The 13,636-nt window shown below is 39.5% G+C and overlaps 1 protein-coding gene across 1 annotated transcript in view; it reads left to right on the forward strand.

Annotated features, from left to right (window-relative positions):
• The window catches only part of COL24A1 (collagen type XXIV alpha 1 chain), a 261,918-nt gene that overhangs the window by 101,706 nt on the left and 146,576 nt on the right, over nt 1-13,636 (forward strand). Inside the window, exons 11-14 of the mRNA XM_069737975.1 lie at nt 1,914-1,967; nt 2,114-2,158; nt 11,699-11,752; nt 12,920-12,964. Of these exons, the coding sequence (XP_069594076.1) occupies nt 1,914-1,967; nt 2,114-2,158; nt 11,699-11,752; nt 12,920-12,964 (198 nt within the window). The remainder of the gene's footprint in view (nt 1-1,913; nt 1,968-2,113; nt 2,159-11,698; nt 11,753-12,919; nt 12,965-13,636) is intronic.

Below are 13,636 nucleotides of genomic sequence, written 5' to 3' on the forward strand. Positions count from 1 at the left end.
TCCATACTCTTATTACAATATAGATATATCATTCACACTGGCTCAGAGCATCATGTTCATACTTTAAGGGGTATTCCCATCTCCAAGATCCTATCTCAATATGTAGTAGGTGTAATAATAATATTAGCAAATACCTCCAATTAGAAATGTAGTATAGTTCTTCCGATTCTCTATATCTCTTTCCTCATGAGCAGGCATTGCGTTAGGTATCCATGGTTACGACCACTCATATAGTGAGTTAGTTAGCTAGATGCTAGTGGTCGTAACCATGGATACCTAAGCTACTGCAATGCCTTCACATGAAGAAAGAGATATAGCGAATTGGAAGAATTATACAAAATTTCTAATTGGAGGTATTTGCTAATACTGTTATTATTACACCTACTACATATTGGGTTTGGATCTTGGAGATGGGAATATCCCTTTAATGTAAAAACTTCCAGTCTACCACTAGAGATGGAGCAAGATGGCTACCGATCCCCGATTTCTTAGTGATTATTATACAAGTGGACATGAAGAGGACCTTTAGAAGACATGGGTCAGGGGTTCTGTATCGATGTAGCTACACCAGTTATTGGGCGTAAGTGTGTTGGAGAAAAGGACTTTTCAGATGAAGAAGTTGATCAATTTGTGAAATATTTTTTTTTTCACTTTTCTTATTTGACCCATTTCAGTTCAGATCTGGTGATGTTTAGTCCTCGAGGCCTCTTCTTGGTCATACAACACACCCTATGAAGCCTTTGAACATTGTTGTACCATTTAGCAAGAGTAATGCAGAAAACATAGGACAGAGTCAGGATTTCTATACCTATTGCCACGTATGTCAAGGTGACCTCATTGGATGGACCCGAACTCTATAGATTCACCTCTCTATTGCCTAACCAGGCATCAAATGAACTTAATAGGGGCAGATGCAGAAAGTAGAGAGCCTTTGACCAGTATATGGGCCATTGTATTCCCATTAGAAACCCCTTTAACCTCTCTAAAAACCTACCAGCAATTAGTGAGCTAAGAAATGAATTAGTTTAGTCTCTTAGGTGCAATTTAGGTAAGTGATACCTGCTTTTAAGGTCACTGTGGACCCCCGTACCTACTGGGTACACTATATATGCCCACTCCAACCTCTTAGCCCATTTACCGGGAGATGTCACTGGGTCTTGGTGAATCTCCTACATTCCCGTCTCTAAAAGATAGGTATAAGTGACAGGTGTACTTTAATATAGATTTATTCTTATATCATAAATACCAACTGTTAGTCATTTTCTTAGTAAGAAGGGAGCAAGTCACCGAGCAGACACAGACGGGAACACATAAAGAACCTCAACCTTGCTGACTAATCTCCAGTCCAACAAATTAATCACGGTTACACATCGCACTTTGCCACCCTTACGACACAAGTGAGTTGTCAATCACCGGATTAGTTAACACTACAGGAAGAACGGAAACCTGAGCAAGTTATGGCAGCCCTGGATTCTGCATGTACAAACACAACAATCACATTGTGGACGGAGAAGGATTATTCTCCATCGAGAGGCTTAGTAACATATTTGTATGGGGGGGAAGTTGTCTACAAGCGACGATTAACATTTCATATCTGCCCTGAGCTTGGCAGCTTCAAAAAACCACAGCAGACATTACCTGGTGAAATAATTCTATTTGTGACACATCTCCCATATGAATAATACACATTTAACAAGTCCACTCGCCCAGCAGATGTTTCTTTCTATACCTCCAGGATATTTTCATGCAAGACTTGTGTATTCCATTCTGTATTTTCCAGTAGAGTTTTGACGTACTCCGGGTTGTCAACCCTCAAAGATTTGGAGTTGTTTTAGTGGCTCCATGATAGTAGACTGTGTAATATTTGTATGTTTAAGCTTGTAATTTAAAAAGAAATTCCGTATTTATTTTAGGGCTTTATTGGAATACCTGGGGTGCCAGGACCTCCCGGACCTGAAGGCGAACGAGTACGTTTGTTCTATTCTTATCTAAAGTGCAATGAAATACATGAGCGCTAAACAGGTGCTCGGTATGCAGTCTTCGAATTTTCAGCTTATTGCAAAACCAGTGAAAAAAATAAAAAACTAAGTGCAATTTTTGTTATTCCACTTAGGGTATGCCAGGGCCAGCTGGAAAGAAAGGACCCAAAGGTGGGCAGGTAAGTGATCTTCAATAAAGTTTGTTGGATAGGGTCTTTGCAAAAACAAAATGTTTTCAACCCAACCATTGTAAACCTAACAAATGAGCCTCAGTAAGGCTTGGTTCACATTATGTAAATGATCTCTTGTAAGCAATCTGGGGGTTTACATCTTTATACCAGGAAACCGTATTCAGACGTGCCTTGCCATTCACTTTAATGAGCCAAACCGAGTCCTAAAAATGAAACTGTTGACTTTGATAAAACTTTTCCAACGGTGAATGTTTCTTTTTGTGAGACACAAATGCAAGGTAGATGTAGACTATGCTATTGTGTCCAACAAAAAAGGCAATCACCGCCAGAAAGGAGGTCCAAGGTTTCATCTTTTAGAATAACTGGATACGCCAATGAGGCTCATCTGAATGTCGTTCTCGTGTGTAAAGACGGAAACCTGAGTTCGCAGTACAGGGTATTTACATAAGGTCTAAATCAGACGTCCATTTTTCACCTTCATATTCTGTTTTTTTTTTCATGGATAGAACATCCACCCATTATAATCTAAGGGGCTGATTACATATCCGTGTTTTCTGAGGACCTAGTGCTGATCACACGTCTGTCTTTTCTGAGGACAAAACTGGAGACATTGGCGTCCACTTTTGTTTTGAGCAACGTAGCAAACTCACCTATTCAAATCAATGGGCACATAAAAAAAAAAACCTGACAGCTCACGGGTGCCATCCATATGTCTTCCCAGTGCTCTCTCGGTAGGAGAAGTTTTGAAATTTATTTATTTTGCATACAAGAAAAACGGACGTCACACTGAAAGTAAAAATGGACACACGGAGCAAAAATGGATGAAAATCGGATGATACAAAATGGTCAGTTTTTTTCACATTTGCAAACAAAGAACACAAATAAGGCCTAATGTGAACCACGTCTTAAACATGCAGATTTTTGCAATGGATTTGATGCAGATTTTGCACTGGAATTCAAAACAGATTTTTTTTTCTTCACCCTTTAATCTCATGACCAGCTTGGTATGCGGAACATGTATTTTGTGCTAACACTTTTATAAAATGAGCCCTTGGGAGTTTATACTTTACTACTTTCACACAGTCAGACACTTGGCTGGGACAATAAGAAGATTTAGTTTGTAAATGTTGCAACTTGGCAAAGTTCAGAGACTTTATATTACCATATGTTTACTATGCCGCTGGCGTCCTGCGCTTAGCTCTATAATCAGGGCCAAATGATGTCATACAAAGCATACATGTGCCTTACTGCTCGAAATAGGTAGTGCAACGCACGGTAAAATAACTCCGACGTGTAATGAAATTGGAACCCGACCAATTGCAGCACTTTCCTGATCCTCGTAACTGGATAACGTGTTTAGGAAGCACAGAAGAACAAAATGGTCCCCTTGGTGGATGGACTATTATGGTATTCAGAAAGTCTGCCGCTCAAGCCATAACATTTTTTTTTTAAGTATTCATTTTGAATTTCTGGAAAAATTTGTTTTCTCTGGCGCAAAAATATGAGAAATTAATTTTTCAGTTAAAAATCATTTTGTTAAATCTACAGCTTATACAGAATTTATTTTGTGGGTGAAGTAATAGCGTGTAATTGTAGGGCATATACATAATTTATTGCATTATTATTACCGAAATTTAAGACCACATACTGGCAAACCTGACGACGAAGAAGACGCTTAGGTAAACTGTAGTTTTTTTTCCTGAATAGTTTTTTGTGACTTTTTTTACAGTCGTTTCTTGAGCGTTTTTCCAACAGTTTTGGCCATAGTTGGGTTTATTTTCGTAGCCTTTTGCAAAGTCTTTTTTTTACTCTTATTTTCAGTTTATTTATTATTTTTAACTCCGTTGAATAATGTAGAAACTAAAAGCGTTTTTTACGATGGGAAAATGCTTCAAAAGATGTCTTTTGGGCCTTCCCATTGACTTACATTGTAAAGTACAGAGCATCTGCAAAATACCCGAAGACTGGTCGGGTCACTTCTATTAACCAAATTTTTAGAAACCTATAATGGTTAAAAGTCACTCAAAAGCCTGAACATGTGCACAGCAAGATGCCTTTACTTAGAAATGTAAATGTTCATTCTTTTGGACCTTTTTTCACGCGGTTTCCGTGGTGGAATCTGCCAGAAAAAGACTTTGTAAGCACAAATTGCGGAAGCGGAATTACAGTTTTTTTGGTTGTTTTTGCACCACTTCACTCCACTTGGATTTTTTCACAGTTTTACCAAATAATATAGTCAAATGAAAGCTACCATTTAGGCTACGTTCACATTAGCATCTTGCGGTGGTGCGTCGGGCGCCACCGCGGCGACGCATGCGTCATGCGCCCCTATATTTAACATGTGGGCGCATGGACATGCGTTTGCATGCGTTTTGTGATGCATGCGTCTTTTTTGCCGCAAGCGTTAGGGCGCAGAGGACACAGCAAGATGCATTTTTTTTGCGTCCAAAATCCGGCAAAAAAAGGATGCATGCGTCGCAAAACTATGCGTTTTGCATGCGTTCTTGTTTGCGTTGTGCGTTGCGTCGCCGACGCAGCAGCGCACAACGCAAATGTGAACGTAGCCTTATTCACAGCTACTACTCATCTTGCAAAAAAAGAAGCCCTCCATTGGCTATTTAGAGGGAAAATTAAAAAAGTTATGGCTCATGAAAAAAAAGAGGAAGAATTGTTCCATATGGTTCTCTATAGAAATAAAATGTATTAAAAAAGCACATGTATAAAAATATCATAAACATTCTTATAAAAAATATAAAAATCATATTGTTTATTATAAGCCAAAAAGAAAAAAGGTGCAAAAAAACCTCCATGTGAAAGATGGAAGCCTTCATGTGTTTTTTAACCTGGTTTTGTGAATATAATGACTCGTTGACTTTGTATCCCGTGTCCCTCCTGTTTGCTACGTGATCCCAAACACATCAGGTTTTAATGAATGATCTGCGATAAATGGAGGCTGTGAATAACAGCACTTGTCGATTTCGGGTGTACAAAGAGAGAGAGAGAAAGAAAATCCTCGGGTTCTTTCAGCCAAATAGAAATGGCCACTGTGTAATTGTACACCAAGAGGTCAGAGCAACGGAGCAAAAAGAGGGACAACTATGGGGCAAGGAGAAATGCCTGCAGATTTACTGGCTTTACAGATCAGATGTTCACAGGTTGACAAGGATCTCTTACCTGGCACAAGTTATTGGATGATTTGTGGAAACACGTTATTCCATCAGTAATGTCATTTTGCTGGCGCAGAACCCAAGTGTCTGCTTTGAGTCTATATAACTGGATGATCTTCAAAACACTGCTCCTCTACTGTAATTTGTGGTAAGTTTAGTGTTCAGTACCCCATGGGCATTTTGGCAAGACAAATAACTATGTTTGATAAGTTTATAAATAATCTAATTACTTATTGGATTCTTCTTTCTCATATGGCTGACACTCTCAATAGGTCTCCATCTCTGCCCGGGACTCCTACCAGCTACATCTGAAATGGTAGCAGGGTCTCTGGTCACCACTTCGGGGCTACTTATAAAGTGAAAAAAACTAATCTTAGCATTGTCTGGAGAAGTGTATTTCAATAGTTTCAAAAGTATTTCTTTCACCAATAAATAATATCAAAATATTCTAAAAGCAAAGATCCTAATTAACTAGAGGAACAATGTCTAATTAGTGGCCATTGGGTCCAATGATTCAGATGTTAGGCCCCAAGGATAAGGGCAGGTGCAGATGGCCGTAGATTCTGTCATCTGAGAAAATCGGGCTGATTATGCAAATGACACTTTGATCAAACTCTGATCCGAGTGTGAGCATAGTGTGATGTGATTCTCTCTGATGAGAGAATTAGAGCACACCGAGGAGAAGATGGAAAACAAAATTTCTCCATCTTCTCCATTGTGTCATCCGGGTGTAGTCTGATGATTTCCACGCACTCATTGACTTGCATTAGATCCGAATATCAGATAAAACTCGGGCATGTATGGGTCTGGCCCATAACCAAAGACCTCTGCTATAACTAAAGTCCAGAAATCAGTTACACGGGCACCTGGGGTAAAGAAGAGGTGCGGAGGTTGTTACAGAATTTTAGACCAATGTAGTTATCCACTGACTGCCTGCCATAGGACTGTTAAATACATGTCTAAAGACTGTTAGGCTAGGTTCACATTGCGTTAGGGCAGTCCGTTTAGCGCATAGCGCTACGGACTGCGCTAACGCAATGTCCCAAAAGGGATCGCGTTTACCGATCCCGCTAGCGCAGATGCCCGATCTGCGCTAGCGAGGAACGGACCGCGAACGCTGCAAGCAACGTTCGAGGTCCGTCACTCAAATGATGGCACATCGCTAGCGCACGCCCAATGTGGACGTGCACTAGCGATGCTTTCGCCATTACAAGCAATGGCGGCATTAACGGACTACGTTACACCGCGTTATGCCGCGGTGTAACGTAGTCCGTTAAACGGGTTCACATAACGCAATGTGAACCTAGCCTTAGTAACTTTTACATTGACTTTTAATCCTGTGGTGTAGCAAAATGAGATGTCTATATTATGTGTGAGCTCAGATACGGACTGGGGCTGAAATTCAGCCCTGGCATTTGAAATCACACAGGCCCATGCTGTACCCGTTCCCAAGCACCAGATGGTATATATTACAAATATTACCCAGGATGGAGGAACGCAAGATTTACTACCAGACCAATATTTCAAATGATACCAGAGGTCTGCTGGGGTAAGTGATGGTGTCACCGACTTTGTGCTCCATCACAACTCTCAACACTATGGGTGTCTTGAGAACACTGATTCTGCTAACAATGTAGCAGACAGTGCAGCCCACAACCAGACAGGCCCTTCTGGCATTTGCCAGATGGCCAGTCCAGCCCTGTGTGAGCTGCATATGTTACGTAGAGAGCCTAGTGTAACTTCAGCAGATCTCCTCCACTGTACAGCTATAAAAACTGCATCAACATGGCACATGAGAAAGTACCCAAACACAAACAAAAAAAGCTATTAGCAGTGAGCAGCCTCAGTACTACAGACCAATTTGTCCTCAAAATAAGATAAGATTGTCTTGCGAGATAAGAGCAATGGTGGAGGAGAAATTGGCAATGTTCTTCCAAATATAACACTTTAGGGGCCATTTGTACTGAGGCTATCCCACCGAATCCAGAATTTCCACTTGTGGGTGGAATTACTACACAAGTCCTTACAAATACAAATTGTGCTAAAAAAAAACCCCCACACATTCATAATTAAAAATACAGAACTTGAGTTAGCGGCCCACATGGTTTATATAAAGGCTTCACCTTAGTTCATGAACTCAGCAGTGTGATTCAGACATTGCCAAAAATCAATGATTTGTTTTCACATAAAAGATTTAAGAAGCTATAACTAAGAATGCAGATCTAGGTGTGTCGCACAACAGTAGCGCTTGTAAACCACAGCTGTCCTGCCTCTCGTGAAGCACTTAAAGGACCACTAAGCCTAAAAGACAAGATGCTGCCATATGGAAAGCATCTAACCACTGCAGTCATGGCTGTGCTCTTACAGAGAACTCTGTTAGAAAGCTCAATTCCATTTATATTTTAAGGGAATTCTGAGTTATTAGTGTTGATCTCCTCTGTCCAGGACCCTCATCTCTTGGCCACAGTACAGAGCTCTTTACAAAGAGCGTCTCTCACTCTGACGGACCTGTCCTGTCCCGCATTACACATACAACCTATGATATGGGGAGAAAGTAATACCAACTTTCCCCTCTAGAGTTGATGTAATGGGACCAAACATTTAAGGAAAATTCATCACGAGAAAAAAAATGTAGAAATCAGTTTTGGCTATTTTGCCAATTTTATCATAGTAGTAGAGGAAGACAATATCACATTGTACAGGTTGTGCTGCGGTACATAAGAAGCCTTTTGTGTTGCAAAATGGTTCTGTATTGGTCCAATGCGTTTTGACACCGGACTGACACCAAATATTATTAACCTTGATAAAGGCGCTGGTGCTGTGCCAAAATGCGTTGGTACGGTGCTAAAATGCGTTGGTACAATAAAGAACTATTTTGGAACATAAAATGCTTCTTATTTACCCTGTACAACGTACTATCATCCTGATCTAGTATTATAAATTTGGAAGAAGATTCCCTCCTCTAGCCAGGTGATTGCGTCCTTCACTATCTCTACCAGGTGATACCCCTCTATGTGTGTGCGCTTTTGTCCATCACACAGTTGTCCAAATTTATCAGAGTGGCTCACAATGTTTGCTAAAGTTGGCACATCTTTAGATTAGGCACTTCTGTGTAGACCTGATCCTCCACTTATTTACGCCACCCCCTAAAAGAGGGAGTTTGGACTTCCAATTAATAAAATTATCCCCAGCATAAAATAGTAAAATGTTATTGCTACACCAATACACCAAGAAAATTTGTGCAAATTACAGTAGATCACCGGGGGTCACAGTAGAGGGATAGTTTATAATAAAGGAGTCTTGAGCCAAATGCTTTTTCCATGGTCATGAAAATGAGAATTGTAATGCAAACTAAACGAGCCAAAACAATGCTTTTGCTAGCCGAATTCATTGTCCAGGACTCTATAGTCCATGATTGGCATGGGTGGGAGGCCAAGGGTCAATCTAATTAGCAAGTTGGACATGGTTGTCTCTTCTTATAAAATCATTTGTCTGGAGTGATCTTGGCCTCAAGAAGCTACAACATGGACTTCAACTCCGACCAGCCCAAATTTCAGCATCTGCAGGAATATGTTACTCCCCTGAATCACACTGTTCCGTATACAAATACATAAGTAGGAGAAGTAGGAGTTGGAGGTGAGGTCAGGGCTGTTGGAGTGTGAGAAATGCATTTAGGTTATCGGAAACACAATGGAAGCAGCTAATTTGTGGGCTGAGGCTATACATCGGAGTGTAGATCTTGTTTTAATGTTATGGCCCCTGGGAATATCTGGGATTAACAGTCAAATAGACAATATTGTGTTAAAAGCGAAGAAGAAATCGTTGTAAGACTTTCTGCTATTTAAGCCTCCTGCCAAAGTTATAGACTAGTTCTATGGTTCTTCGTGCAATCATTTTCATCCAAGGCGAAGAAGGTCTTAAAGGAACTGTCCAGAATCTATTTTTACAGAGGTCCAGATGTCCAGAGGATGAAGACTTGCATTGTATTAAGGGACCAGCATTGTGGATGAGGTTTCACAAAGCTTAGCATAGACTGACCGGAGTGGCGGATTTGACAACCGAAGTAGCATGGTTTATGTTGTGGATTTTCACAGCACTTGTGCAGCTAAATCCGCCTACAAAAAATGACTAAAGAGCAAATCATTAACGTGACTACGACCACTAATCGCTAGCCTCAGTAGTGATGTTATCATGGACGACACATGACTGCTGCAGACAGTGATGGGCTGCAGTGGTCATGCGAATGGCATACAGGGTCAGGGAGGTGCCTTTGGAATAGTCCTGTCTTTCTTAAAATCCCACACAATCCCTTTACCCTGGTTATTGAGATATATACTAATAGATCTATCTTTCATTGTTATCAATATGGATGGGGAATTGATATAACGTGGCCTAAAAAAATCACCAAGGCTTAATCTGTCATCTTTTCCTCCCTTGAAAATAATTGCCAAAAGTTCAACATAAATACTTAACTTTTTTTTCTATACCCGGACTATAATTCTTTATTTTCCCAGTAGAGATGCTGTAGGGAAAGATATAAGTCAATCTGAACTGTGAGCATATTACTTTTTCTTATTAATTCTTTTTTTTTTTTCATATCTTACAGTAGTAATTCAGGTCTAATGTGAATACAGCAATTCTGGTCTCCTCAACTAATTCCTCCGATTATCCACATCTGACAAACTGGCCTCCTCTGTATATTTGTATGGCGGCGACAGCTGTTCACAGGCTGCACATTACATTCAGCCCTATCAAAGCAAATACAGTGATGTAATCTCCAATGTGCGGCCCAGAGACAGGAAGCAAATGAATGCAAGTCACATGCTGCCGATGACACTCGCCGTGCCTTCATTCCTGAGAGTTTGCCTACATTTCTTTTGCCAAATTCCTCCGATTTCCCCAATATTGGGCAAAATCTCTGCGCGCCACCAGTTAGATTTTTACTTGTCCAATTATTTTGTTGCACATGGAGATAAGCAGCTTCAGATGTGTCTGGCAGCCACTTATCTTACCCCCTCTAATGGGCTAATAGCTTAAAGCTGGACAACGACTACGGAAAGCTTCAAATTCAATTTCCATATGGCTAAAAGTATAAAGTTTACACTTGACTGATCGAAAGTTCTGAATTGTGTGAAAATCACAATCTGAAAAAAATCTTCAGTTATCCCATACAGTAAAAAAAAGTCTCGTATTTAATGCCACTAGTATAAAAAGAGGGTTTTTGCATAAAAATGGTATTTTATTTTTTTTACATATTTTCTTTCTTGAGAGACCACAAATTGAAAAACAAAAAATGTGCATTTTCCTCAAGTTATCCATAGGTGTCATCATGAAAAATACCCGTTAGTAATCCACACTGTTTATTGCATGATTTTGTTGCATTTTTTATTGCCTTTTTCATTTATTTAATCCTTTTTTTTTCTGTACAGCATTTTTACCGTGTATAGCAACTCAAATAGTCATTGTGGAAACATAGCCTTAATGGACGAGTTTGCAGATATTACATCCACTTTGCTTGAATTGTAAAAAAAAGCTGATATTCCGCACAAGAAAATGCAGTTGAAATTCAGCTGCATTTTGCCAATATGAGAACCTGTGCTAACACTTTAAACAAAGGGTTTCGCTTCCATTTTTTGTCAAAGGAAGCCTATGGCAAAAGACACGCCTAAAGCATGGTGTGCACAAATGCAACTTAAAACATCCCTGAAAAATAAACAAACAAACAAACATAATCACTTTGCATAGAGTTTCATTAAGCACTATAGACGTTAAATTGACATCTGGCCAAATTAAGGCACACCAGCCAAGAAAAAGGAAGACAAAGGAAGCCTATGGCAAAAAAACGTCTAAAGCATGATGTGCACAAATGCAACTTAAAAACGCCCCACAACACTCAAAAAAAAAAACAAAAAAAAAAAAAACTTTGTCTGTAGAGGTTTTGATAAACGACTAATGACTTCAATTGACGTTTGGAAACATAAAAGAACAGTCAAGAATAAGGAAGACTAAAACATTACTTGTGAAATATTTTTCTTCGCATACAGTGCTCAGTATCTTTCTGACTTTGTAAAAGCGCCATGATTATTATACTTTTTTTTTTTTTTTTAATTTTAAAATTGTGGTGGGGTTTTATACAGACATGCCTTTTTGATGATTTTTTTTCCTATAGAGAAACCTGTAAAAATGCATTGAAAACAACAATATAACCAGAGCATGCTTTGTTGAAAGAGAAAAAAAGGACCAAAAGTGTAAAAGACCTGCACCAATCACTACGTCTTATATTATGTTAATGCTTTGTCCGTATAGGGCTTGTCTTTCTTACTGCACACATTTTTAGTAAGGTTTTTTCTTTTTGCAACAGGGTTTCCTCGGAGATGTTGGTGATAGGGGTCCTCACGGTCCAGATGGAAGTCCAGTAAGTTAATGACTGGTTAAGTAACGCTGTACACAACCATCATCTGCAATGATAAAGTCAAAGCGCGTGTGCAAAACTCTTTTTTTACAACTACATGTCCAGAGGAAAAGTGACCATATTACACTGAAAACTGATGTAAAAAGATGAAAATACGCAATTTATCACGTCAGCGCGATGGTGGTCCAGTCCTATTACAGACCCTTCTCATCATCATAAACCCACACAGTTACCGGCGTCCCATAAATCATCCATGCTGTTTCTTTCTAACAAAATATGGTTCACTTTAACGTCATATTTCCCTGCAGATTTTAAGCCCTAAGGTACAAGTTCCTCCCAATTGTTAACTGCGCAGTAATCAGAGGAATGAAATATAGGCTCGCTCATCAAAAGCAGCTTTACTTGTGATCATCCTCATGTAATCCTTATTTGTACTTACGGCGTTGCGTGCTTATTAACAGGAGCCCTTCTGTTTATGAACGCATCGTAGACATTACAGATGGGATTTTTTTCAGGTTGCATATTTTGTTGCGTTACTGGCAATTGGAAAAATTAACTTTTCATTGCATCTTTTTATTTTTTTTTATTTGGATGTTTATTTTGGTCTGCGTTCGTCCATATGTGTTTTCCATATGTTATATAGGTCGTATTGTGAAAAAAAAAACTATATATTTGCGCTCCTTGGCTCACATAACCATATAAATATTATAACGAGAAGGGAATCACAATGGGATTGATTAAATATTTTATAATGTACTTTTGGAAATATTTGTAGAACAGATACATTTACGTGGCCTGGCTATCATTTACCAAAATGTTTGGGTCTTTTAAACTCGAAGATGTTGAGGAAAACTCTTGACCAAAATGGCACAATAAAACCATGAAAAGTAAGACTTAAAATAAATGTGATAAGGTTCTTAATTATAGGCACGGTGCAGTCAGGCGGCCATATAAATCGGACCAAGATTGGACTGCAATGCACGAACTGGCCGGCGGCTATTCCTACCCAAGCATGACAGCTTCATGTATTTCTATGCAGCTGTCAGGCTCTTGTCGGGAGAGCCGACGGCCAGTCCGAACGTTGGGGTCTGATCTCGGTCTGATTTGTGCAGCCGTCTGACTTCATCCTTAATCTGGATGATCGCTCTGATGTCTCACGTTATTTTACAGGGAACGCTTGGTAGTGCGGGACCTGCTGGCTTTCCAGGCTTGAGAGTAAGTGTAATAGCTTTTTGCAGCTTACCGGTAATAGTATTTTATTATGTAAATGAATAAAATGTTGTTTCTGCCAACTTTTTAAAGGGAACCTTTCAGCCGGTTTTTAGACCCCCAAACTAATGTCAAGGAAAACTAATGTCGAGGAAAAAGCTAACATATTAAACACCTTCTTCTCCACGGTATTCACGGTGGAAAATGAAATGCTAGGTGAAATCCCAAGAAACAATGAAAACCCTATATTAAGGGTCACCAATCTAACCCAAGAAGAGGTGCGAAACCGGCTAAATAAGATTAAAATAGATAAATCTCCGGGTCCGGATGGCATACACCCACGAGTACTAAGAGAACTAAGTAATGTAATAGATAAACCATTATTTCTTATTTTTAGTGACTCTATAGCGACAGGGTCTGTTCCGCAGGACTGGCGCATAGCAAATGTGGTGCCAATATTCAAAAAGGGCTCTAAAAGTGAACCTGGAAATTATAGGCCAGTAAGTCTAACCTCTATTGTTGGTAAAATATTTGAAGGGTTTCTGAGGGATGTTATTCTGGATTATCTCAATGAGAATAACTGTTTAACTCCATATCAGCATGGGTTTATGAGAAATCGCTCCTGTCAAACCAATCTAATCAGTTTTTATGAAGAGGTAAGCTATAGACTGGACCACG

Source organism: Ranitomeya imitator, chromosome 8 (genome assembly GCF_032444005.1).
Source record: "Ranitomeya imitator isolate aRanImi1 chromosome 8, aRanImi1.pri, whole genome shotgun sequence".
NCBI classification, from domain to species: Eukaryota; Metazoa; Chordata; class Amphibia; order Anura; family Dendrobatidae; genus Ranitomeya; species Ranitomeya imitator.